Below are 27,432 nucleotides of genomic sequence, written 5' to 3'. Positions count from 1 at the left end.
TCTGCAATCGGCACCCATGATCCTCCACAAACCTCAAAATGATAAATAGAAACTTTTCACACAGTAGAAAGTCAAACTCCTGTTATTGCTTCTAGTGGATTACATAGGTGAGAGTCAGACCCGGGTCAAATAGTCAACTGCTTTCCAAGGTGTGATAAAGCCCTCGTGAGACAGATGCGTGAGCTTTGCGTCATGTGACAATACAATGGATGCCAAAAAGCTGCAGGAAAACGTTTGCAGACTTTCCTGTCAAGTGGAGACTGTGCTTACTCCATCTGTATTGTCATGATTCACTGAGCTCCACCCACTCTGTTAACTCCACACTGTTTAAAAAGGAAACAACATTATATGCAGCTGATATTTGACCCAGGTCTAGTTAAGAGTTTACCGCACCCACACGTGACCTATATACAGTTCACCAGATAAACAAACCTCTCTGGTAATATGGCAAACAACCTTTTTTTGCATCAAACGTCCACTTGTATGTTGACATGTTGGTGTTGTTTAATGTATGTAACAGCACATCCCGGCTTTTCAGCCACCACACAGGAATGAGCTCTTCCTCATCTCAGTGCTGTGTATGTGAATGTACACATAAGTAAGTGCATATATGTAACAGCGCCTCCAGTGTCGTCGTCCCATCTCATCGCTCCCAGTGTGAGAATATTGCTTCTGCCCGCTTCCAGTGCCACAAAGGCCCCTCGACTCAATTCTTGACTTTTAACCTTCCCATCCTGCACGTGATGCAAACAAACATACGGCTAATATTCTGATTCTAACTGTTGCCCAGCAGAGACGCCAGGCACAATAAATATTTGACCTTTGTGCAAAAATCAGCCCTTTATTTTGCACAGTCTCCTTTTTGCTTCAGACTTATTTGTTTTCTTTGTCTTCTGTTTGTGCAAGCTTGCATGCTTCAGTTCTATAGAGACTGGCTGTGCAATAGGAACAGAGTCCAAAACGGGGGGGGGGCTTTGATGTTGATGGTAAGGTCAGTCAGGGGGAGGGATTATGGGGAATGAAGTCCTCTTCTTCCGTTTTCTACCTGGAGATCATCGAGCTGGATTGTGATTGGCTGGAGGAGGTGGTGGCGGCGCTGAGCTGAGAGAAGCCGCTGTGGCTCGACTCCAGGCTGGTCATCGAACCCCTGAGAGAAGAGAGAGAGACAGATAACATGTGAGGAGATGCTCATTTCAGCTGATATTTATGCAGCACCTAAACATCCCCCATTCTGCCTGTGACTAACTGAGAGCAGTCTGTGTGCACAACTCGTGCTCATGATGCAGAACCATGCAGACAACTTGCACCTTCTGGAGGGAAATGTACCCACAGTGTTTAGCTCAAATCTCTCAGGTTCCACAAAAGGCTGTAACAACCAATGAGGATGTGATAGATGATTTAAAAATAAAAAACCTTAGTGGGCAAAGGTTTTGCTTAACATCAGTGAGTTTCATTGAGGACAGAATCAAAAGCCTTTTTCTGGCAATTGCTCAACATTAACTTTTATTTATTTGTTGTGTTTTTTCATTAAATTCTGCATAAATATATCAACACATGTTTAAATAAAGACCTTTCATATACATTCAAAGTATACGCAGCGGGAAGCTGCTTGATGCTTTTGTTTTGATCAAAGAGTCATTAAGTTTCTATTAACTCAGTTGACTCTTTTTTTATTTACATTCTACTGCACCTAGTTAAAACTAATGCAGTATAATAGTCTGCTGCAATACATGGTGTTGTTGAATTGTACTAAATTGTACAGACAAGTGTTGCTTTTATTTTCATCCTACCCTGTGATACTAGGGAGGTTAGGCTAAATAACACAAAGACCTCTCTGCACAATGGGACACAGTTCACCAGCGCCACAGACTACAGCCGCCACATGAATGTTAAGTTCAATGAACTACTCTCTTGAAACTGTAACATTATAACCTAAATTACAACTGTATGTAAACCTTCATAACACATTATAATCCAATAGAATGACTTGCATTAACAGCTGAAAGGAAATATACATACAATCATAAAAAAGTCAAATATTATCATTTTTTACTAGTATAATATTGTATAATAGTGGAAATTTTTTTGTATCTTTACTTAAAAAAGGTATTAAGTGCTAAAGGCGATTGCAAGCATAAAACAAGGAGAGAGAGAGAGAGTGGGGGAAACATGCAGCAAAGGGTCGAGTCAGAACCCAGCATGAAACTACTACAGGACGACTCAGGCTGTTTCCATTAGAAACGATATAAAAGCTGGAGCCACGAATCACACTTTTGCTTCATAAATGACTTAAACTATCAACTGCTTCTGACAAATGACATCATCCATCCTATTGGAGCCATTCTAACCTTGGGGCCAGGAGCAACCAACGGTTTGCCAGGTGCTTACATAAACATCTTTAAAATGTACAGAAAATGTCAATTCTATAGTAACGCTGACCTTTTAAAGTCAAGTGTCACTGCATCACAAGCTAAAAACACGATACCCAAAAATTCTGTTCAACTATGTATAATACAGCGCTGACAAAAAATATTACCTAAATTTCAAACTTCATTTAGTTTTGGTTGAATATCATATGTAAATTTCAAAAAAGTGTGTAATCCATTAGAAAAACATCCTGTTATATACCACTACAATGAGTTAGATGGTGATCAATTCCGATTTAGACAGCAAGGTTAAATGAAAGAACTGGGAAACTGAAAGCAAAGTGAGGTTCAGTAGGTTGGGTAGTAAATATGAAAGAGTATTGAATAACAAATACCAGGAAATTAATTTCTGTGTGGATAAACAATGTTGTGTGTGGGCGATTGGATAGACCATAACTGACAAGTCTGAACTTAACTAAGATTCCTGATATTGTTAGTCATGCAAGCAGGGTGACTGAAGCCAGTGAATTAAACTGTAGTCTCCATGCAAGGACACTTTCTACAGCAGGAATAAAGCAGCAAAGTCCTGTTAGCTAGTGCTAAACAATTCTAAATTGTGAGCAAAAACAGATGCAATCAAGCATCTCTTTGCTGCATTAGAATCTTGACTCTCACTATGGAGCATTAAGATTAGCAGCCAAAGGCAGCAGCAATAACGGTGAGACTCTAGTGTTTCAGGAAAAGGGGCAAACACTGAGCCACTTACAAACTCTCCACATCACAGCAAGCGGTTCTTCATTGGAGAAGACAGAGTAGGAGGAGGACGAGGAAGAGAAGGGGTAGGAGGAGGATGAAGATGGGGTTGTGAGGGACAAAAAAGGAGTGGATTGGACAGAAAAAGATTAACAGAGTTTCCAAGGGAGAGAAATATCCTCATTTTAATACTATGGGCCAAAAAAATCCTGATGCTCTTGAGGCACTTCATAAAGGTCATTATAGGAACGTGACAGATTAAATGTGTAGTAGGTTGGAGAGAAGGAAAAAGTAAAGAGGACAGGAGTGAGAAATGAGAAAACATAAAGGAAAGTAAAAGATTGAAATCAAAACTATACATCATGGTTAGACATCTGAAAAACTGCAAAAATATGGACACATACAAATACAATGTATGTAAAATGGACACAAAATCATGGTTTTTTTTGTTAATCATTCACAAACCTGAAATCCTCGGAGCCCAACACTTCAGTGTAGTACATGACTTTACACTTGTGCGAGGAGACCTGCAAAGAGGCCAGCACATCGTCCACTCGGGGCAGGTTAGTGGCCGAGCAGGCCGGCATGGTGTGGAACTTCCATTGGAGGATGTAGAAACCTGGCCATCGCGTTATATGGGAGCCCTAAAGACAGAATACAGATAACGTCAGTGATCAACAAGCAAAGAAACGTTAACATTTATGGGTTTTCCGATGTTAAAATGTTATTTATGATCCTGGATGCTCACCTGTACGCTCTCTCCCTCCTTACAGGTAAGTGGGGACTCCACCATGCTGTAATCTTGCCCCAGCGTCCACGACTTGTCGATAAGCTGGACGTTGTTGACGACTGGAGAAGTGATGCCGTGGGCCACCGAGGGGTCTTTGCGTGGCACCTGGGGGGCCCGCTTGGAGTGGAAGATGTTGAAAACGACATCACCCTTGCACACGTCAAAGTCCCAGGTAATGACTGAGGAGGCGTCGATGATTTCTATCAGCAGCTAGTTGGAGGAAAGAGAAGAGGGAGAGAAGTGATTCAGTGATGTCTCAGGAAAGAAAGAAAAGGACCAAACAAAACCAATGAGAAACATTTTAAAACTCTCTCTAGTTCTCGTTTCTTATTTTTCTAACATTCTTTTTTACTGCCCTTAAAAGGCAGTGCTGCGATAAAGAAATGAATCTTATACTGTTCCCTCGTTCATGTTGCTCCATATCTGAGATTCTTACCAAAATAAGATTAAAATAAATAGAGGAATCAGTGAACATCTGTGTGTGATGGTCACAGGCTCATCACCCTGAGATATAAACTGCTTCCAGAAGGCTGATTATGCCTGACGATGCATCCCTCCCTTTGGAAAAAATTATATAACGGGGCAGTAACAGCAGATTATGTATGATACAACATTTGGTCCACATCTGAACTCAGAAACCATTAAGAAGTAATCTACATGTAACAGCCACTAGGTGGCAGAACTTTCTACAAAACTTGCATCTGTGACCTAATGCAGATCTACATTGCACTGCCCTACATTCATGTAAAACATCATCACAGGATTATCATCTTTACTTCTCACGCTGGTGCTCTGTGTTCAGCCTCACCTCGTGCGGTGCTCCCTTGAAGATGCTGGCGCTTTGGTAGATTGTTTCTGTCCACAGGCGGATCTCCTCATTCTCCACCTCCTCGGCTGTGCGGTACATGGATTTGGGAACCAGGCCACCTTCTGGTACCTCGCACTGCAGAGAAAAAGCAATGTATGTTCACACATGCGGAGACAGAAGCACACATGGAACTGGGTCAGCATATCCGAGGGATCTGCTCCCGACACCACCTGAGATCTCAGATGGTGTCGTGTCCCAGAAAGTTCAGCTTCAGAATTGAATTATTTTGATAAAAAAACATCTAACAAGTTAAAATCTTCATCAGACTCTCACCATACACTCTCCTCCCAGGAAGTCAGGGATGATCTCTTTGTCGATGTAGTCGACCAGACCTCCAGGACCCTGGTAGTCATTGCCTGCATAGATGAGGAACTTCTTGCGGGTGTTCTCATCAATGAATGGACTCACCTAAGGCCAGGGGCAGAAGTTTTTTTATCAAATTGGTTGTAAAATGGTCAAAATGTGTGACTTTACAACAACAACAAAATCAGAGCAGAATGTGTGTGTTTGTCTTGGAGTTACCAGTTTGTAAAGCTTTCATTTTTTAACAGAGTTAGTTATGTTTAAAGCAAAACATTTTTTTGTTTGCTGTGATATTGGTGATGTTTATGTTGTTTCCTTCTTCTCTATTTTTCGAGTTACTGTGACTTTGTCCTGGTTCTCACCAGTGTCCATAAGACAGGGAAGACCCTGGGAGCTCTTAGTATTAGCAGCCGTCCCAGAGTCTCTGGGTAGTTGGCCTCTACAACCTCGATGATCCTCAGCAGCGCCTTGACTCCCGGACGCCACAGGTGACGCATGTTCAGTCCTTCCAGATCTACCAGACAAGTCCAACAGCTACAGAGGAGGAAGTGAGAGGATTAGAGTGCGCACACACACACACACACACACACACACACACACACACACACACACACACACACACACACACACACACACACACACACACACACACACACACACACACACACACACACACACACACACACACACACACACACACACACACACACACACACACACACACAACTGGGCTACAGCTTCTTTCTGACCACTTAGCACTCGTCACCATGCACTGAAGCTTAAGTGGTGAAGGCAATGCTTGCTAATCTGGGATCTGATCTCGCCCCTCCCCATGCTTCCTCATCTCCACAACTTTTGTCTTCCCTCCATGCGCTCCAGCTGAGTACTGTGATGTGCCAGCCATTCATGCTTCACATGCTTTCCTGTGAGGCTCTTATCCTAGCCACCTCCTCCTGTTTGAGAGGACTGACAGATGACAGATTCCATCTCTGTTCCCTCACTCTCACCCTGTCTCTCCATCGCCATCTGAATCAGTGCACTCAAAGACGGGCCTCATGCATTCTTTCCATTTAGGTAGTGATAATACTCCTCTGGACTCACTCATGGGGTGTGTGAATGATTGTGTGTGCACTATCAAGGCTGCAACTACTGAACTGAATCCAGACAGCTTGAATTGTATGGTTATTAATTGAATAAAAAAAAAAGAGCTTTTGATATACTATTATCTTTGATTTCCTTATTTTTTCCTATCTTTTTGGGGATTACTCAATGTTAATTGTCAGTTTCTTGCTTAGTCCAGTTTGTAGTCTTAATTGCACCCTGGTCTTTATATCACAGTCTAAGACAATGTAATTCTGCATTTCGCCTGAATTATACAACAACCTTATGATACTTTTTTTTTACAAAATGCCCATCACGCATTCCAGGAGTCACAGAAAATTTTGAATTGCTTGTTTTTTTTAAACCAACAGTCCAAAAATCACAACAGATTCAATTAAAAATATATTTAACTTTGTAAAACAGCAAATGCACAAATAGTGAAACTAGTGAAAGTTGACATTTTGCTAGATAACTTGATGGACATTGATCAGTACTGAAGGTTTACCTGATGGGTCGACCAAACACCTTGGTGTTCTCCTCACAGCGTCTCAGACCCTCCTCATTGATAGACAGCACCTACAATGACATGATATACACTCATTGCTCTGAGCTTTTACATGTCGAGCGTTCGGCTTTCACCATTGTAACCAGAGCAACGTACAGTGTGAGCAGCTTTATAAATAAGCAGACTATGTATACATGGCCTCTAGTGTTTACATCCTGTTGTTAATACACCAGTCAGGACATGGCACGGCACATTCTACTGACTACTGCCTGTCCTATAAACCCATACTGAAACATGCAAACTCAGAGTGTGTTGGAGCTTGTGTTACGTACATGTCTGAGTAGAGACTCCTCTCCCAGAGCCCGGACCAGTCCTTTAGTGTCCATCTGGCCCAGCCTTAGGATGTACAATGGACGACCATCTAGACAAACAAAACAAATATTTCCAAACCCATCACACTGTTTACATTCTGCGAGGCTGAAAGTTAAGTGGAAAGGCCGGCGTTATGTGCATCTCTGTTCTTCTGTTACGTAAAGCAGTAAGTGACTGTGTACAATGGGAAATACTTTCATGTTTCGCCCCTGTTGATCTGGAACAAATACATAGTTAAAAAAAAAAATACACATTTAATTCAAGTCAATGGCTAAAGGCTGTGGGTTGGTGAGAATGACTCTAGTGTGCGTGCCTGCATGCAACTTGAGAATGGGAGAAACTGGAGGACTGTTGACAGTGCAAACATAGCCAACTCCAAGATGGTCAACATAAATCAAACGTGAATATGTGTTTGCATATGCTTGCACACGCGAGGCTTCAGCTTGTTAACTTGATCAACTTTGTTTGTTTGTCTGCAGATGACAACCAACCTCTGTCATGGTGGTGCCAGTCCCCGGTGTAGTAGTCCTGCAAGACCTGTGGTGAACTCCAGGTCTCCAGCAGGTAGTCCACCTGGTGTTGCTTCCTCCAGGTCAGCGACTGGCACAGGAGCTCACGGGCCTTGTCTATGTTGAAGTCCCTCGCCCGCAAGAAACGCAGGATGTGCTCGTCCTTAGGGATCTAGGGAGTAAGGGGAGAGTGTTAAGCTGTAGTTTATTTTGTGAGAAGACAAACAAAATCACAAGAATTTTCTATAACTATCAGTGTCACTGCAAGTTTGCTAGTTTAAATCATTTTAAACTGGCTGCTGATTTCCACGTAACACGTAGTTGATAGCTGTCAGAATAAAATCCTCTGAGTCCGAATTTTCGATCGACTAAACTTTTTGTGTTATTCTCCTCTGTAGAGGTCCATGACAATAATTTAATGTGAGAGTGGGAAAATTGTTAATCACCTTTCCCTTGTGTGACTCCTGCAGCGATTTACGAAGTCTGATCAGACAGCTCTCCTGCAGGGGGGTCAGGTCCCCTAGGTAACGTTTGATATAATCTGCATCCAGCTTGTCTGCAACACAAAACCACAACAGCTCTGATTAAAGTTGTTCAGGCAAAGGTAATGCGACCAACATAATGTGACACACAGCTTCACTGAAACCATAGTCATTACATCTTCATTATTTGTCAATTTCTTTGCCTTTTATGGATAACTTTTGAATGTTGCTTTGCTACAAAGATTATCACCATTATAACTTGTGTATATAAGATAAACAGCATTCATTTTTCAAGCATCTGCAGGAACAGACCTTCAGGTGTACCGGCCAGAATCTCCGTTAGGCTGTCTGCCTGAAGAGTGGTGCTGTCCTGCTTGGTGTCTTGGGAGGAGCTGTGTCTGGCGTTGGCAGGCAGTGGAATAGAAACAGCAGGTGTGACCACAAGCTTTGGGGGGCTAGGTGGGCTGGTAATTAGGCTGGTTGGCCTGGGGGGAGGCAGGGAATAAGAGGAGGAACTCCAGCGGGGTACGCGAGTGATCCCCTCATCTTCTAGCTCCTTCAGGTAGTACTCGATTATTTCTTTTCCCTGTGAGGAATAGCAGGAGATGATGTGAATTCAAGGAAATTAACATTAACACAGGAATTTGGGAGAAAGGGCTAACAGTAGTCATGATACTATATCTGTGGACTCCTGTACACTCTAGAGCTGCATTCAGACCTGTATTGAACCGAATAATAACCCTCTCCAGAGGGGCTGTATGTGAGAACGCGAATGTCTGAATCAGTTGCTGCTGAGATTGTGAGTTCCTCCTGCCAGCCCCCTGGTTATAAAGTCTGAATGAGATGCAAATTGATGATGTTTCTAACACACAATGAGGTCAACAGAAAGTCTGGGCCCAATTATACAGACATTTTGCGGCGCTCATATATGAAAATGGCTAAAGAGATTATACAAGCTTATTTCTGCTATTACAGCATGAGATGAACTGACAGACTTGTGCTGCAGAAACCTCTTGATACCAAAATTACATAATACACTTATGTGTGTTCTGTTTTATCCACACAGGACCTATTATGCTGTAAACTTAGGCTTCTCCTTACCTTAACCAGTTTGGTCATTACATATCATTAATTAGGTGTAACAACCGAAACACACAAACCTTGTTGATACTGCTGGCGTACTGCTTCATAGCAATCTTTTCCACCGTGCTCTCAAAGCCAAAGAATGACTTGATGTCCAGACTGGCGGTTTGCTCGAAGCACGTCCACTCCTCATTCTCTGGATGAACCTGTGCAATCATATAAAATGTTCTAAGTATATGTTTTATACTGTATGCACATGCATGTTTCTATGGTCACCACATCCCCAGCGTCATTCAACGATGACTAACACAGAGAACACTGTCAGTGCACAGTGTGAAAATTGTGTGTCATTCTGCCCATATAAAATTAGCCAGTCCTTTTACATATCAGCATTTTCCAGTAAAACAAACACCATGCTAACATACAAGAACACACAGGCTACTGGTAAATGGTACAGGGGTTTTGACAGTCATCATCAAAAACACAGAACAGAGTCAAATAAGATCAAATCATCAGGATTCGCTGGTCAGTGTCCTTCACTATAAAGCACAATTATTTTCTATCCATCTTCCAGCTGATTTGAGCACTGCGATGGCAGCTCTACAGGGGGTGTGATCAAGATAAAGTAAATAAAAACCATCATAGAAAGATGTTCACTGTTATTGGACCATAGAGAGCTCACTCTATACCACAAAGTTAAATTATTTTAATTCGGACGATTAAAAGAAGTCAAACGCTAAATGCTTTCTGAGGGCTGTGTTCTGGTTACTTCGTTGCCCTTGGCTACCAAAATATTTCAGCTTTAGCCAGGTCCATTAGCTCAGTCCAACTGAGCTGTCCATCCCAGTTACTGTTAGCACAGTGTGCTTAAGCACACAATAAGAGCTTCTGTGGCCTTGGACCTAAATTTAGCATGCTAGTTGGTTGGAGGCTAATTCAGAGTGCTTGACCTCATTAACTCAGAGCACATCCATTCATGATTTGCTGGATCTGAATGCAGAGCTCTGAAGTAAAGCTGGTGATGGTTTCAGAGAATTTTTCGAATATTTGTTAGATTAGTAGATTCATGTTACAATTTTTTTTTACATGAATCTATGGCTCATTATCTGCTTTGTCTCTTCCCGAAACAAAAAATATAATAAGACATATTTTTAACATGAAATCTATGATTGAAGGAAACATTTCAGACTTTAACTTTTACTAAACTAGAAGGCTGCTCGGACATCACATACCTCCGCCAAGGCTATCTCACCATTTTAAAGAAATGTTTAAGCATGATCTATCCAGATCCACTTCAAACTTTAATGGGTTCTTCCTTTGCCCATACCCTTCCTATAATTATTTTGTTCAATAAAATAAATAATTAACTTTATTTGTCGAGCTATATTTTTACGTCTGCATCTCCCAAATATCAACACTCGCAACTCATATGCCAGCACGCACACACAGTGCATTGCAACTCAGACTGTGCTGGTTGTTGTATCTAAGTGAAGAACAAACAGAGAACTAAGTCTCCCCCATTTTTTATTTAATAACATCTTTGCCCCAATGATATGTGATAGCTGGCCATAGGCTCAGTGCTGGTCTAAACCTGGCTTATTCTGCAGGGAGGCACAGCAGAGATTAGAGGAAGCACGAATATCAAGATTAGCGTGCTGGCAGCAGCCCGCATTCAGCAGCTGAACAGTTTCACAAAATGTGTTTACTTGTTTGTGTGTGTAGATTAGCGATTGAGTAAAACACAATGGGTTGATTTTGATTTTCACCGTGCAGTCACCTGTGCTATAAAAAATTTAAAAAACACACGCATGTGTTAAAAGCTATGTGGTGGAATGTATTCTACTGACCGAATAACAGCAGGTCTCATGAATGATGACCCTGTTGGAAAAGGTCTCATTATGGGACTCAATGTGCAGCGTCCTGTCCTTTCTGTTTAGAGTGTTTTTCTGGCTGAAGTAGACGTAGTCCACACCAGCAATCTGCAAACCACACACACAACAACACATGTTACAAGACAGTAAACTGACATGAGGCAGAAAATTTTAACATTAGCTTGAAAATGAACACACCTAAAGATATTACATTGTGTATTAGGCTTGCAATAACTAACTAACAAACTAACTTAATGGGTTGTAATCAATTATTAAAATAGTTGGCAGCTAATTCGGTAATAGATTCGTCTGGTCAGTTATTATGCCTGGTAGCACACATCTCCTGAGGTGGGGTAGTAAAATAGCCAATCCTGTGCCTTGTTTAGCTCACGTGACTCCTCTATGGATATACATTTGAGAAATGGCAGAGACAAGCATCGCTCTCGACACAGCAGTGACATGTTGTCAACAGTGTGGGATCACTTTACATTAAAACCTGCAGAGACTGTAGCTGCAAAATCCTATTTTATCATTATAGATATCTACAATTCAGTTGAATAATTATATTATAGTAAATGACACTATATTAATATTTTTATTCCAGTTTTAGATATCTACAATTGAATTCTGACTATTCATAATTCAAGTTCATGACATATACAACATAATATTATACATACAATAGGTTTAAACTTAATTTTTGGCATCATCAATTTAGGAAAATTAAAGATATGTTGAACATTGATTATGACTAGTCATAATTCAATTGTAGATATCTGAATCTGGAATTATCATCATAATTAAGTTGCAGATGTCTATAATACATATAAAAACAGCATTGTACCAGAAAATGAAGTTGCTTTTCGAATAAACTCCTGGAAAGGGTCAAATGTAGCTTTTGTCTTTTTACCTGACTAATAATTGATTTTCAAAATAATCATTAATTGCAGCCCTATTGTGTATGTGTAAGAAAGGTTGTAAACACATTAAAAAAACCACTTAATCGTATTTAGTTTTAGTTAAAAACAATTTGATCCTTTGAAGCAGGAGGGAACCATAATAACCATAATAACCATAAGGCACTGCACATGAGATGCACATAATCTAATAAATAGCATACCCTTTTGAGCAGGCGTGGAGCGTCCACGTCCAGGGCACAGCGGCGCTCAATTCTGTTGGTTGATCCGTCTTCGCTGGTCTCCTCAACCATCACGTCACTCGCCACAAACATGGGGATGAGGTGACAGGTGGGGAATCTGCGCTCATAGGCCTGAAAGAGAAAGAGAACTGTCAGTTAACACAGTGATTCTTATAAAAGTTTCCATCTTCTCTTGAGAGTCACAGTAGTATTAAGTTTACACTCTGTGGGGAAACGTTTGGTTGAAGAAAACAAAATTTACTGGCTGGTGACTATACTTCACCATGTGGCTGCTCATTTCCCATGAGAACCATACATTTTATTAAACTGTATCCTCAACCCTCAACACATAATTCTTGTGTGGTGAGATTTTCAGCAAAGCCAGCCTGATATGTCGAAGTTAATGCCTGGTAAAAGCTTTTTACAGATATATTGGTGTTGGCGTTTGTTTGCCGATATGCAAAAACATGACATCTTACTGAATAAACTATGCAGAATAGATACAACGAATAAAGTTTATATTCTTCTGCCTCAATAGCTATCTTTTTGTCATACGGGCTTAAAAACAACATCTTAGGAATCATTGAGAATATTTTACGTAATGTGGATATCGGCTGATATGCACAGGCTATAGCTCCAACACTAAACTTAGCTTTATTTCAATAAAAATCACTGAAAAGTTCAGGGTAAATTAGTTAAATAAAAACACATAACTACAATGGGTCTGGTACTAATAACGAACACAATCTTTGAATACAGTGCAGCCAAACAAGTGAGATGCCAAACAAACTCTCCTTTGCACAGTTCTAAAATTCTCACTTCAGTTTAGCCACAGTAGAAGAACTCATAGGCTCAGCTGTGTGTCTCTAAATTACGTGTTGTCACAAATGCAAAACAAAGGCAAACTCAGCTCTTGTAAAGCAGCCAGCCAGCAGTTATGCAACAGGGTCGTGGCTGGTATAATGTGCAGCAGCACCTATTTCTTTCCCTTTTCTTTTTATCGCCACCAGTCTCCCATCTTGGATCTGACTGGCATGGTTTCATAACTGGCAAGTTCAAACACTGAATGATGCTTGTGATAAAAGGTAGTCAAAACACTTAGCTAGTCTGAGACTCTTAGGTCATGTGAACTTGCTTTAAAAAAAACAACATATTTTCTCATTTAACATTTAACCCTGAAATTGGATACTCCAAGGGAAGGAATGCATTCATGAGTGAATGATTTTTATATTATATCAAAATCAGGGAAGCAAAGACATTCAATATAGAAAGAAAAAGAAGACATAAAATAGTGTAGGAAATGGTGTATTGCTGTCAGCTGCTAATCAACCACTTCATCAGCGGGGACATAGACCACAGATATACAGTATGCCTGAAAATAAGGGGGCCAATTGAGATTGAAGTGCAAGTGCAAGCCGGAGCGGGGACAGACTGTGCAAGACCAACTGAAAGAGCGAGCGCTTCTCACAAGACTGCGGTTGGCTGAATTAGTGTCAGCTGAACCTTGCTGATAAAAGCGCTGTGTTCTGTGGAGCATAGGACACACCATATGTCTGAGGTCCTGTGAAAACCACGAGAACAGGAGAGTGTGTGAAGTAAGATGAGGCTTGAAATTTAATTATTTGTTCTTAATCGCAGCCATTTGTAATTACCGACCAATTTGCATGTACTGTCAATATAAATGGTTCATCTGTACGACTAGTGTGAATAAACCTGCCACATTCAGAACATGTTCACATAAAGAAACAAGCGCAAGAGTAGGTTCAGACTGGTTTGTTTTGTGTCCGAGTAGGCAGTCAGTAGGGTTCAACAGCTCCTGGCATACCACACTACCAGGGACCACTGAATCACTCAGCTGCCTACGGTCCACTGAGGGAATTGTGAATACTGTTTTTCAGCCCTGATGCTCTGGAACACTGTGGTTCAGGCTTTGTCCTGCCGTCAGCACAACAGCAATGACTGTAAACTTTTCCGTTTCACCCTTTAAAAACAACCGTACCTCCACAAAAAAACTCAACCATGTTAGCCAGGTCCTGTCAAAAACACCATTACTTTTCACTCACACAATAGACTTGCATACAGCAACAGTCATAATCAACCACTATATGAACAACTAAAAAACTAGAATAATGTTGTGCTTGAGAAAAACAGACTAAACACACAGCACAACGTTTAGCTGTCCCTTCTGCACATAAAAGAGCCTGACTGTTTTAGTGTTGGACAGGGGAAAGGGGAGGTCAGTAAGGGCATGCTGCTGCTGCTGCTGTTTTTTTTAAACACAGAGAGACATAATCTGGTCACATCTGATGAGCTTTCACCAATAAAGTCTCTAAAACACTTAAAATTTTGACCATTATGAGATCAAAACATTAATCAAAAAATGTTTGCAGTGAATTTGATGCTTGCGTTCAGGAAAAATATAATAAGACTTTGAAGTCCTCGGGCATTACTCAAAACACACAGCTTAAAGTCACTTAAATTACACTTTGTACATATCCAGGTCATTTGGTATTTACCCAGATAATTAGTTGTCTAAACTGACCTATGCTACGGCTGTATTCTTAAAAACAGTGTGGAAGTTTTACAGAGAGATAACTGCAAAGCCCTTGAACCTGCTGCTGAATCTATTGAATTCAACAACAGGTAATGGATCCAACGTTACAAGTCAGGTGTGCTGAAAATAAACAAAACTAGAGCTTCAGCACAATACACTATGAATCTGACACCAGGATGTTCAGTTTCCATCCAGCTTTCATTTAAACAATGCAAGATGGGAATTCTCAGTCGGCGCCCAAAGCATAATTTTAACAGCAAACAATCATGTGCAAACATGACACCGCCCTTTCATTTAGACCGTCTTTGGGAAAAGGAGCTAGCATTGACAGCATATCAATGCCAACCACCATGGTAACCAAGCTCCATCACAATAAATATTATTTGTCCCCTGCTTCAACTCTTTGCTGGAACACATCAGCCCACTGAAAAAATAACAAGAAATATACCAAACAAACTCCCAGTTTCCAGACTTGCTCAAAACCTAGTGCTTGAATAAGAAAGACCAGGAGAACCGAGTCTTCTGGTCACCATGGTGATAAGATAAGTTAGGACACATTTAACATTTTAATGTGTAATGGTCATGGAATTTTGGCTGAAGATTAAACGTGTATTCCAGGGTCACACAAGAGAAAACAGAAAAACAATGCATTCGTAAACCCTTCCTGCATACACAGAAAACATTTTCCCCTTGGATCACAGGCAGTGTGGATAAGGGAATAGGTATGAAAACTTAGATCTTTTTCTGCTCAGGAAGGGAGATTCAGGAAATCCAGTAGTTCCAAGGGGATACATAAAAAACATTTTCGGAATACAAAGGGCTACAAGATGCATACGCCTTTAATTTACTGGAATGATGGCAGACAGCCCAGTCATTATCCATCTTGATCTTAAAGCATAACAAACCTGTAAACAAATTCAGGAAAAGTTAACTAGGACACAGCACATAAGGGGCTTAACACAGTGTGACATCCTCTGCCTTTAACCCAAAACTTAGAAACCTCAGAGAGCCCCACATGGCAATTGCACTGAGCTTTGACGCTGCTTCCTAGGAATTAGTACTGTTTGATGAGTTAGTATCTCCTATACATATGTATGTACACCACCAACATGTAGCAAAACTTTCAGAAATTGTATTCACTGTTCCCAGCCTTTAACAATAATGTCATTCGAATAGTTGGGGTCACACAAGGCAAATTAATTTTCTCTTTTCGTGACTGAAGAGAAGAGCCAAGTGGTTCTGCCAGTGGCCCACTGGCCAGTAAAACACTGCTTGTACACACTCTTTGTGTGTACATATACTTAGCTTATATGAATATTTGTGCATGACTCATTAACTTTGTGTACTTTCAGGGCTCCAGAGTGCACATATGTTGACTCAAAATAGTATCACCTGCCTGGAAGGAAAGTAAGAAAACCCCAAGGGCAAAGCTGTTGTAACATAGCAACTGATGCACTTTCTAATGAAATTGTTGTTATTATCTGCAGATGTACAACAAATAGATCGAGCTGCAACTTGTGAAAGACATCAACAGACTTGATCGTAGATGTTCTGATAAAACAAGTCTCATGAAGTCTTCACAGGAAATTCAGTACAGCCAAGGGCAAAATCCTACAAGCTTTTGTTACACAGGAGCAGAACTACTTAGATCTTTAATGGGCTGTTTGCTTAGCTAGTCTACCTGAAGGTGAGAGAAAAGTCAACCTCCTTAGATGAAATTGAAAATTCTTGGCCTGTAGGTCTCCAGGATAAAAAAACTCTGAGGGGAGAACACTTATAACTCCCTCGGTGGTAGGATCACGTCTCTTGAGCTTATGAAAATTGTTGTGTAATAGAGACGACAGCCTGCTGGCTGGGAAAATGGGAACATTTTGGTAGGGTGCACTTAAGATTAAGATATTTGATGACGAAAGCTTAGAGATGAAGCGAAAACACCCAGAGTTCACAAAGGCTGGATGCAGCAAACGATCTGAGTTATCTAAGTACTCACAGAAGAAGATGACTAATAGTGCAGTATGGTAAGTTGAGATGTTCTATTTATGGGTTAATTCACTGTAATGTGTAAATAGCAAACTGTGCTTGTTGTTTGCCTGACACACAAATGAGTCTGACATTTTGTCTCTGAAGCCAGGGGCATACACAAAGTGTATAATACACAAAAGGAGCCAGCGCTGCCTGAGAAACAAATACTTTCCTTCTACAATTTCAGGACTTTTCTGTGTCTCACATGTGAGTCACACTGTTAAACAGGCAATATAATCCAGAGGGCTGTCTGATGTGTCCTCCAAGACCCAAAACAAATGGTCTAAAGACTATACACCAGCATTGACATCACATACAAACAAAACATGGCTCTGAGTGAGGACCACTGACAAGGGTATGACGTCACTCAGCCAATGTTAGTTGACAGAAGTCATTACGAGTTACCACATACCTCCTCGGGCAATCCTGGGACCTGTTGAGAACGTCACTAAAGTGATTGAGATCACACGCTGGCCAGTCACCTATTTGGATCTATGTTGGGTATTGTTGACCATGTGAATGACCACAACTATTTGGCTTGAATGGATGTGAGGGTGCTGCGTGGTGGACAATCAAAGTCACAACAACTTTTGAGGAAGGTTGTCATTAAGACACAACCCACTTCTGACAATAATGGCCTGACGCACAAAACCTTGCTGGCAGCCGTTTACATAAATTCAGACAGCAAGGCTATAAACTCCAACCTAGGTCACTGATGATGACAGGGGAAAGGCAGGGAGGCTACTGAGAAGTCTGTGTTTCTCCTAACTGACTCAAAATCCAAAGGTAAAGTATGGGACAAAACACGTGCATGAAATAGTTGCAATATCTTTTTACATTATACAGTATCAGGTTTTCATTTCAGACAGGTTTATCATGATAATGGTGATGATAGATAATAATGGAAACTCCCTCATCTTTGATGCCAAAACGAAAGAAGTGAAGGTATGCGTTTAATTGTATTTCCTTGTACTGCATTTACTCGATTACTGCATCTTCTCGGGAAACCTAACACGAAAAACCCCAGCGATTATTTTAATTTAGGTATTTATTCCTTGCCCATTCAAAATGACAATTATCTTGCAAAAACTTGGCTATATACTTTCATGTCAGTGTTCGAAGATTGTGAAAATGTATGTGACTGTGCCTTGAAAATTTAGAGCTGTTTGTATATTTGAGCACATGATTTGTAACAATGCAAATTTTCAAACTGCAAGAGCAATTTACAGAGTTTACTTGACATCAATTTTTGATCAGTAAAATTTAACCGTCATTAAGTTTTAGGATCCACAGAATGTTGGCAGGACATAAGGTTTCCCATGAGATTTATTTACCATAGCCATTTCAGATATGTCCTGCAGAGGATCTCCGGGGAATTGGCTGCAGACTTTCTCAACAGTTTTCCTTTCACAAATGAACCAGGATTTAGGTGAGGAGTGGTGCAGCAGGCAGAGGCAGGACGTTACGTATAAATCCAGAAAAGGGGATTTTGTTTCTCCACAAATACTCTTTACATCTTTGTTGGTGTCTTCTACGTGTGTGACACCGATCTTACACCCAGAAATATGTGCTTTATTTTTGTTTAGTTTTTTTAAGTTTCATCGACCACCCCCCCTACAGAAAGGGAACAATACATTTGAATGTGATACGAAGTGTCAACGAGGGTAATAGCAACACTACCTCAAGATTGGCCAAAGTTTCTCCACCCACGGCTCCAAAAGCATCTGAGCATAGGTGTAAACTAGATGTGGGGTAAGATAGAGAACAATCTCCAGATTGAAAAGAAACAACAATAGAGCCTTTGGTCTCTGCATGCCATACCACCCACTTCTCTCCTTCCACTGACCTCCCTCAAGAGGAGGGGGACAATCTGCATGATGTACAGACCTTTTATAAATGTCAAGTCCTAAATATTTGGTAGGCTGTGCAAAATGCTTAACTGTAGTGCTTGCCTACTTGGTTATGTATGAATGACTGGATAAGTGTGCACATTAGGGAACTGAAGGCAGCATGATGGCCATCTGTCGACCATCAAAAAGTCCTCAGAGTAAGAACAAGAAATGCTGGATTACACATTTCCATTGCTATAAAGCTTACTAAGACATACCTCTATCAAAGCTTAAACTCAGGTTATTACATTACATAAAACTGCTGAGACAATGAACGACAGTATGAATTCCTGTGGTTCCTCATGAGCAACAAGTTACGGAAAACTGCAGCATTACGGACATCCTCAAAAGAGAGGAGCTGGCAAAGCATGTTGTGTTGCTTGCTCTAACACCATTAACACAAGTCCAGTTATTTTATCAACTGTGATGAAGATCTAATTGGATGGTTACAGTAAATGCTGCTGAAACGTCCCTAGCATCAGATTCCTTGCAGCTGACAGCTGTGGGTACAGGGGGACAGAGTGCCTGGTGATTTCTGATCACTGCTCTTGAGAGATTAATGAACGCTTCTGTGTTTAACTATGGCATTCATGTGATAATGCATACAAATGGGGAGAGAAAAGACACAGATATGAAACAGGGAGGGATATTTAAGTTTCACACAGATCTGTACATTTACATTAATTGCACTCAAAATCAGACCAATGTTATCTTGCTACTCATTTCAAAATACTAAAGCCGAGGATGCAAAGAAAGAAAGTAAACCAACAAAAAATGCAGCCACGTATTGGCAGCTAAATGCAATGGCAAACATAAAAACACATGTTAAGACTGTTACATTATACTCCACATGTTCCTATGAACGTCACATAGCTGCTGCATAGGTCTGAGTCACTATCCACTGCTACACTGCAGCATGATTGCAGGCTAAAATGCACTAAAGGGTCATTGTGGGCGAGTATGTGCATACACATTCATCTGTGTCTTGCAGAGCAGAGCTGAGTGGGGGAGGGGAGCTATTGGGGCAGCATCTCGACCTTGCAGCAGCAGCAAAGAGACTGAATGAATGTACTGGTGATCGGTGAATGAAATCAGCTCCAGAATTTTCTCACAGGCCCCCAGAGTCACGTGGTGCTGGCAGTACAGTCCTCCTTTAAAAGCAGCACACCGGACGATAAGCTCCTCGCCCAAGGCTGTTACTCTTCATTGTTTTTAGCAGAAAGCATCTAGCTGAGTAAGTGAATTAGTCACTGCAGCCACAGCTCTGACAGATTCATTCAGAAGAGTGGATGAACATTTTCTGGACCAGAACAGACGGGTACAGTACTGGGAAAGTTGATGAAAAAAGCAAACATGGACCACTAAATCAGAGAACTTGTCACTGGAGCAGACACACTAAACCTGAACGCACTATTTTTCAATGGATACATTACCGCAACAACACAAAATCTATGGATTAATCAAATTAATGTTAGATAAATTGTTAGCGTGCAACAAATGCGGTCAATGACCATTGGTCGGTTGCTGAAATAGGGCTACTTCCCTAATAACTTTCATTGCTACTGTTATGGACATTTTCTGGAAGCTGGTGAAGGGAGAACTCATGCAGCAGCTGATGTCTAATGCAGAAGGTTTAAATGTAGACTTGATGCATCAAGGAGATCAGGAGCAAAACAATATACAAATGCTAACAGAGCAACATGAGCAATTGTCCCCCCCCAAGCCTGAAGACGTCTCCCACAGATTCCCAGTATATCTTCCTCTACTTGCGTCACCCATTCTAACAGCACATCCATGAATGGCTAGAATTGCTGTCACTCTCTATGTTACATGTAGGTGTTCACATCTTATTGAATAGTTAAGCCTAAATATGCATTCCTAAATCACGTTGTGTCCTCACGTCTTGCCACTGGTGAAATATGTAAAAGAGTTCAACATGGGGCCTCTCTGTCTGGAGCATCTGAGTTAGATATGAAAGTTCATGAGCGTAGACACAACAATGTACTGTTGGTTGGTCCTTTATCTATAACCTGACCTTGGGTACTGCTTGGAGAGAGAAGGAGAGTACCTGTGGAATTAGACAGGCTCTATTCTCCTGTACAGAATAGATATAATGTAATATACAATTAGATAATATACAGTGGCATATACAGTAATGTGCGAGCAAGTATACTGGTGACACTAGTTTTCACAATTCTTTATCTGACCCTTCACTGTCACTGGTATGCCACAAGAGATGTCATTTTCAGATCTGGGGAAACTGTGTTGAGCTATGGCTAGCAATAAGCGCTAACCGCTAAGAGATTCTGTAAGTATGTGGCGGCACATGAACGGTATCTTATCAGTGTGTCTGCAGTGTATACAACATTAATCTAATCCAACGCTTTGGTGAGCCTGTGCAGACAATAAGTACATCTCTCTCTCCTCACTCTCTTAGGTCAAAACTGGGTTAACTTAGCTCTTATTCTGAGCTCAGCTCACACTTCATGGCTGACTAAAGTAACATGACTACCACAATATACACTTATATGTGGCTGACCCAAAATGTTCTCTCACACACCGCTACAGACTCATAATATAGGTTAGTTATTTTTCAGTGGCCTGTCACTATAAAATAATTAACCTGTATTAATTTGCAATATTGTTTTGAATACATCCATAGACACAGAGCAATCATGAATTTGGAATAAAAGTTGGAGCTCAGAGCGAGACAGAGGAGAGGAGAGAGATCTTTGTCATCGAAGTCTGGATGGCCCCCAGATGGGGCTAACATCCCTGGACTCAAGAATGGGTTGTACCTCACAAGAGTGAGTTTCACATAAAAACTGCTATGTAAAATAAATCAATGAAATATGTGAATTGAAATAGCTGTCATGAATCTTCCATACATTATTACATTCATTGGCAGGTGATTCAAACTGTTAATTTTAGACAAAGCCTGAGACACAGGCGGATTAAAATAGTAAGTCTGTGATGGTTAGGCGCTAGAGAACTGGACTGCCGAAGCCTTAACCAGAACTGGCCATAAGTGGGTCAGGACATGGGGGGACAGGATGTCACCCTGGCGAGGCTGCTTTTCACTGAGCCAGGTTAGACATGGAGAAGAGGGATGAGCCATGTTTAGAAACGCTGGCGCTGCACTGGATAGGCACAAAAACAACCTGTTAGCAATTTGACACTTCGACAAACTTGTTACAGGTGACCCACATACAAACAGTTAGAGGATGAGCAAGGAACTTTAAGTAGTTAAGTGGGCAAAAGATAAGAAAATGAACAGACCACAGGATATGAACTGCAGCACCAAACTAGAAAACCAAACCTAACTATTTACATAATATATATTATATTAAGTATATGTTTTTATTTGTATAGCTGCCAGTGATATAGAGGATCAAATTTCGAAGGAAACATTCCCTGATGCTGGCATTACACTAACATGGCACATCCTGTTCCTTCCTAGAAACTCTACTGGGACAGGGGCAGGACCGAAGCACTTTGTCCTCATGGACTAGCCACAGACCTGCACGTTTCCATGGAGCGGGCTGAGCTTTGGCTCACTTAATACCCTCTCTCTGTAGAATTTCTGATAATCTGAGAATTAGGGGACTTTAGGGATAGCCATTGTCTTTCAAGATCAACTATGACAGACAGCGTCAAGTTAGCAGTTAGTTTCTATCACAGGGTCAGTCAGGGTTTTATTCCTCTGGTGACTACTGAAGTCATTCTTCTTTATTGGATATGTGCCAGATGCAACTGTCCCTTTGGGCCTGAAACAACAACAGTAGGGGGTAATGTGTTTTTCTTTAGACATTCCTCTGACTCCCTAAGGATAGACTAGGGGCTCTGAGACTGCGTTGCTGTGATAACAGCAGCAACAGCATCAAATACATTTCCTGTTATTGATATGTCCCAGTTTACTCAAGGGACCGTTGTTTGTGAAGATGATATAACAAAACAAAAAAATACTGCTCTTCCTGGTACTAAAGTAAGGGATCCTCAACAAATACAGACCAACTTTGTGCAGTGATAAGAAGGCTACCAAGCTACTCAAGACTACACCTGTAGTTGTCGTTAAGGATGAGAATGTTGCTGTGTTGTTTACTTTTTTAACAAATAGTTGTTCTACGAAGGTAGTTGCCTATAGGACCACACACTGAAGGTGATGTGGTGTCTTTCACTCTGGCACCGTTGGTATCTTGTCAGTATTTTGAGGAGAAGGCGTCTGTGACATGCAATCTTCAGTCGACATTTTTTCTGCAATAAATCACTTTCTGCAACATCATCAAATATAGTCTCCAATTAAGAGTCAAGTCCAGTCCTGTTCAGATTACTTGCACAGCTCTTCATAAGTGTTGCAATCTAAAAGCGCTTCACAAAAGCCATAAGCCCAAATCCTAGGACAACTACAATACCCAACGATAGATAACATTCTTAAACAAAAACTCGATTATCATTTAAATCAGAGCTATATCAGTACATTATTTTCTAAAGCAGTAATGTCATAATTATTTTTACGGATTGTAAAACTATCATTTTGGACTCTTTTCAATTCAATTCACAAGAAGAGTGTCAAATCTGCCAAATAGCTATCAGCAACTACAATACAGATTATAACATTTTCAATTGTGGGTACAATAAACACTGCAGAACAAAAACAGCTGAAGGCGATCTGAGATCCTGGCCTGCGTTATGTAACCGTACATGCGAGCCACAGCAGTTTTAACGAGAGGTTGAAATACTTTGATTGCACCTGTCAGTGTCTGAGTGGCTCCTTGAGGCAAAGTGAGGAGAGGCTGTATTTCATCTAGACTAAAGGAATGCATTTAAGGAGGAATGTAGAGCCTTGGATTTAACCCTCACCAGAATAAATTGGTATTTAAAAGAACTGAGAGTATCCAAACAACAAAGTCAAGTAGAGAGAGAACACCAAATTCCTCAAAGCAAAATGTCAAATATAATCCCCCAACAGACGAAAAGGAGAAGCCACTGCTGACAGATATTTCAAACACCACTGACAGAGCTCTGCAGAGAGAAATAACATGATGGAACTACACATATAGCCATGTGCATTTATTTTAAACCACTCTACAAAATGACCAGCTGGTTCTTTTTAGCACATCAGAAAGAGTACCCAGGATGTTGTTACACTGCTATGCTGCAATGATGAAAGACCTGCTTTAGTTGCTTTAGAGGAAGTGAGAGGCAAGAGATTTCACTGGATTTTCAATAGAAAGAGCCAGCAAGGGTTGTGACGCACCATTAAGTCTGCTCTGCAGTGTCTGCAGAAAAACTCACTGCAGAGGAAAGTCACAAAAAGGGGAAATAATCAGAACGCAGCAAACCCAGCTTAAAATTAACTGAAATGTAATTTTTTTACAATAGATTCTGACCATGTTACTTGTGTCCTCCCCATTATGTCATACAATACAAAGGAAACCTTTATTTCTACAACAAAACTCACATACACTTTATTGTTTCTGTCCTGGTTAAAAGCACTCCAGTTGTTTTCTCAAAAGTTACCCTGTCCCATAAAGCCCATGCAGGTCGGATTTGGTATTATTAATATTCCCCCCTTTGGCTTCATGTGTAGACCCAGGTGTCAGCACCAGCCCTCTATTTATAGCCATCGGTTTGCCCAGTGCTCAATCCAGTTTGTGCTGAGGAGATTTAGTGTTCTGCACCCTCCTTCAGGCTGGTGCAGAAAGCTGATTTCCATTTAAAGAAAACGGCACCTGTCTCGAACCTGCAGAGCTAAAACATACTGTAATAAATAAAATAATTGCCCTCTAATTTCCTCATTGGATGTCTTTTAAACAAGCGAAGCAGAGATAGAAACAGCACAAAAATAATGGACCTCTGGCTAGTTCAAATGTTTGGCTAGAATAGACAGTTGCATAATAAGGCCAAGACTGCAGGCATGCACTAACACAACATAACCAACAATAAGCAGCTGAGGTCAATGCATTGCTGAGTAAACCATCCATCCACTGTGTGACCTGATTATAGGTCCTAGTATATGTGCTATAGCTTCTTTTCACTGTTAAAAATAAAAAAGATCTCACAGATGTGACCCGACAGAGAATCAGTTGCTCAATGTGTTTTATGTGCAACTTCTAAAGCTTTTAGTCGGTACTGCTTCTCTGACATCCAAAGACTGACTGGAAGCTGCACATAAATTTAATTAAATTAATAAAAGTGGAAAAATGCACATACAGAAAGCATAATGTCACCAGAAACACCAAAGCAAACAGAGAGGTACATTAAAATTCACACTCTCTCTGCACTAAACATGGCCCCCATGCCTGAAAGTTAATGAAAGCATGCAGCATGGCGGTCGTTTGCTAAAAGCCATGGTAGCCACTGAATTTGTTAAACTGCAAATGGACGACCACCTCCAGGTCTGCATTGGAAACTCTGTCAGACATAACAGCACAGTTGTGCTGTATAGTCAGATGCTGAGTGTGCAGATGTAAAGTTTGATGGCTCAACACGGCAGTGAACATTGAAGACATCTTAAACCTCAAGATGACATGGAATGTATGGGGTCAGTGCAACCGTGTTCTTCTTCTGTGCTGGTGTATTAAGCTGATGACCATTTAAAGAAAAGATCAACTGGAGCTTGGTGGGCTAAAAACACATGACAGCGTGTGTGAAGAGTTACCCACATGACATAAGAGTGTGGTGTATGTTGTAGAGGTATAACCTCACTCTAGCAAGTAGAGCACTTGCCAGTATGAGGATACGGTCAGTGTGTTCACAGTTCACACTAAATCAGCTTCAACTCTGTTCAGAAAGCACTCTCAGTGTAATGGTGATGCAGAAACATTGGCAGTAAACTGCCTGCACTGCAGTCTAGCTTAAGCAACAGCATTTTGATTATGTGAACAAATGACAAGCAAGGTGTGTAATTCAATGAGTCCCCTCTGAGGGTGACCCCTGAAGCGCCCACCCACCAACATTACATAACTCTGCACCTGTGATGGAAGGATGCAAGCAGAGACACCATTTGAAAATAACTGAGAAACTGACCATTCGCAGACAATAATTGGATTAGTTGTTTGGATTATTATTCATTTGACAATTCTCACCCATTCCTAATGTATGGAGTGCAATACAGGGCTGACCAGCGTACAGGTAGAGACACTTACCTCCATCACCAGCTCAAAGGGTTGCTTGTACACCCGCACAGGGGACTGGTACTTCTGCACCATGATGGGGGTTAGATTGACACCAACAACCTGAAGAATAAATCAATCAGAGAAGAACGAGTTATGATCTTTGTGTAATAAATCAAACCTGATCTAGGGCTGCATTTCAGTTGGCATCATCCCAAGATCTGTGTGCTGCTGCTTAGTGAGTGAGTGTCAGGACTCAGCACCATTATAGGAGTCTCTGCGTGTAATTAAGTAAAGGTGTGTTTTGGCTGACTTGATGTTTGTATGATGCCAGGTACAGGTGTGTGTGTGTGTGTGTCTGTGTGTTGGCTAGCAGCCCGAAGAACAAGAAAAGCATGAATAGTGATAAGCAGCGAGGGGGGTGTTTGGAGCCATGGATAAGGATCTCAATGTTCTACATTCTCATTAATCAGGGACTGTACCACTGCAAGGGCCTTTCACTACAAACTACTGGGGATTTATTCCACTAAGTCCAACTACAGTCACGGCAGGAGCTCAGGTCACAGGTATATATATACAAGTCACTTCATGTAATCATACAAGAAGTGATCCATTGAAGCATCTGAGCTGACAGCAGAATGAAAGGAGTCTTCTGGTCGTTTGACAGGTGCCAGTTGCAAAAAGCAAATGTTCATGTGTTTTCATGAAGTAAACACTCTGGCTTGGACTTCATCTCCAGTCAGCATGCTGATACACGTTTCTAACCAATGCTATGCCGTGGGAACATGGCTGCAAGGAGGGGTGTGAGCCCAGTCCCGGCACAGCACTGCTTTCAGAGGGATCAGGGCAGGCGGACTAATAATAACCGGGCTGTAGGAGCCACAGACAGAACACAAACAGGTCGCCACAGTGTTGATAACTAAACAACACATATATGAACACATAATTACCGCCATGCTTCAGGATCTGTCCGCAAAGTCAACAAAGACACGTCAAAGCAAAACAATTACTTCATCAAGAGACTGGGGATGACACGGTTTCAAACACACCATTCAGCAGTCTCTCTCTCTCTCTCTCTCTTCCAGGGTCTCTCCGAGTCTAAGTGATTGGCTACAACTACAGTATCACATCGGTTTATCCTCTCCAGCGTCTGTGCTTGATGTCTGTGTTAGTGTTGGTTAACCACGCTTTCCACTGGACCCGGTAGATATCAGTCAATGTTTTGAATGCTTTCATTTCTAGCATATGTTGTGGTCTGTTCTGGTTTGGTGTCCATGGAACAGGATGTGGTAACAGTCTTAACTGAGCCACAGCTGAGGAATATCACACTTTTTTTGTCAGCAGGTGCTAAATGTTTCTAGTTAGAAAGGAAATCCCAACCGCTTGTTGTTGTCTTAACACAAACACCTAGTGAGTAACATTTGCCACGCCGACTTGTTAACGTTAGCTAACACAACAGTGGCTAGCGGAGACTAGCCAGCATGCTAGCGCTTACTTTACAGATCGCTGCTAAATTGACCTAAATTGAAAAAATCGTACTTACCGGTGACTCGGACCTCTAAAGAAATGTGGATCTGATCCTTCTGCTTAGTAGCTGTGTCTTCTCAAAGTGGCATCCGAGGGAACTGTGGCCATTCCACCTCCTCGGCTCCTCACTTCGCCGGGTCCGTGTGTTGAGATGAAGCCAGCTGCTAACAACAGTTAGCGTCGC

At 41.2% G+C, this 27,432-nt stretch overlaps 1 protein-coding gene across 1 annotated transcript; it reads right to left on the bottom strand.

Moving 5' to 3' along the window:
* Nucleotides 1-980: 980 nt before the first annotated feature.
* Nucleotides 981-27,432, bottom strand: si:dkey-237i9.1 (SEC14-like protein 1). The gene is made up of 16 exons (XM_061089697.1): nucleotides 27,265-27,432; nucleotides 25,755-25,844; nucleotides 12,124-12,273; nucleotides 10,980-11,111; nucleotides 9,210-9,338; nucleotides 8,362-8,635; nucleotides 8,014-8,123; nucleotides 7,550-7,739; nucleotides 7,019-7,107; nucleotides 6,687-6,757; nucleotides 5,443-5,614; nucleotides 5,051-5,185; nucleotides 4,718-4,852; nucleotides 3,868-4,119; nucleotides 3,585-3,763; nucleotides 981-1,147 (listed from the first exon to the last, which is right to left on the bottom strand). Exons 2-16 carry the CDS (start codon nucleotides 25,815-25,817, stop codon nucleotides 1,042-1,044), a joined length of 2,187 nt encoding a protein of 728 aa, XP_060945680.1. The 5' UTR covers nucleotides 25,818-25,844; nucleotides 27,265-27,432; the 3' UTR covers nucleotides 981-1,041.

Source organism: Limanda limanda, chromosome 2, assembly GCF_963576545.1.
Source record: "Limanda limanda chromosome 2, fLimLim1.1, whole genome shotgun sequence".
Lineage (NCBI taxonomy): Eukaryota > Metazoa > Chordata > Actinopteri > Pleuronectiformes > Pleuronectidae > Limanda > Limanda limanda.
Note: the sequence above shows the minus strand (reverse complement) of the source record. Positions and strands in the feature narration are given on the sequence as shown.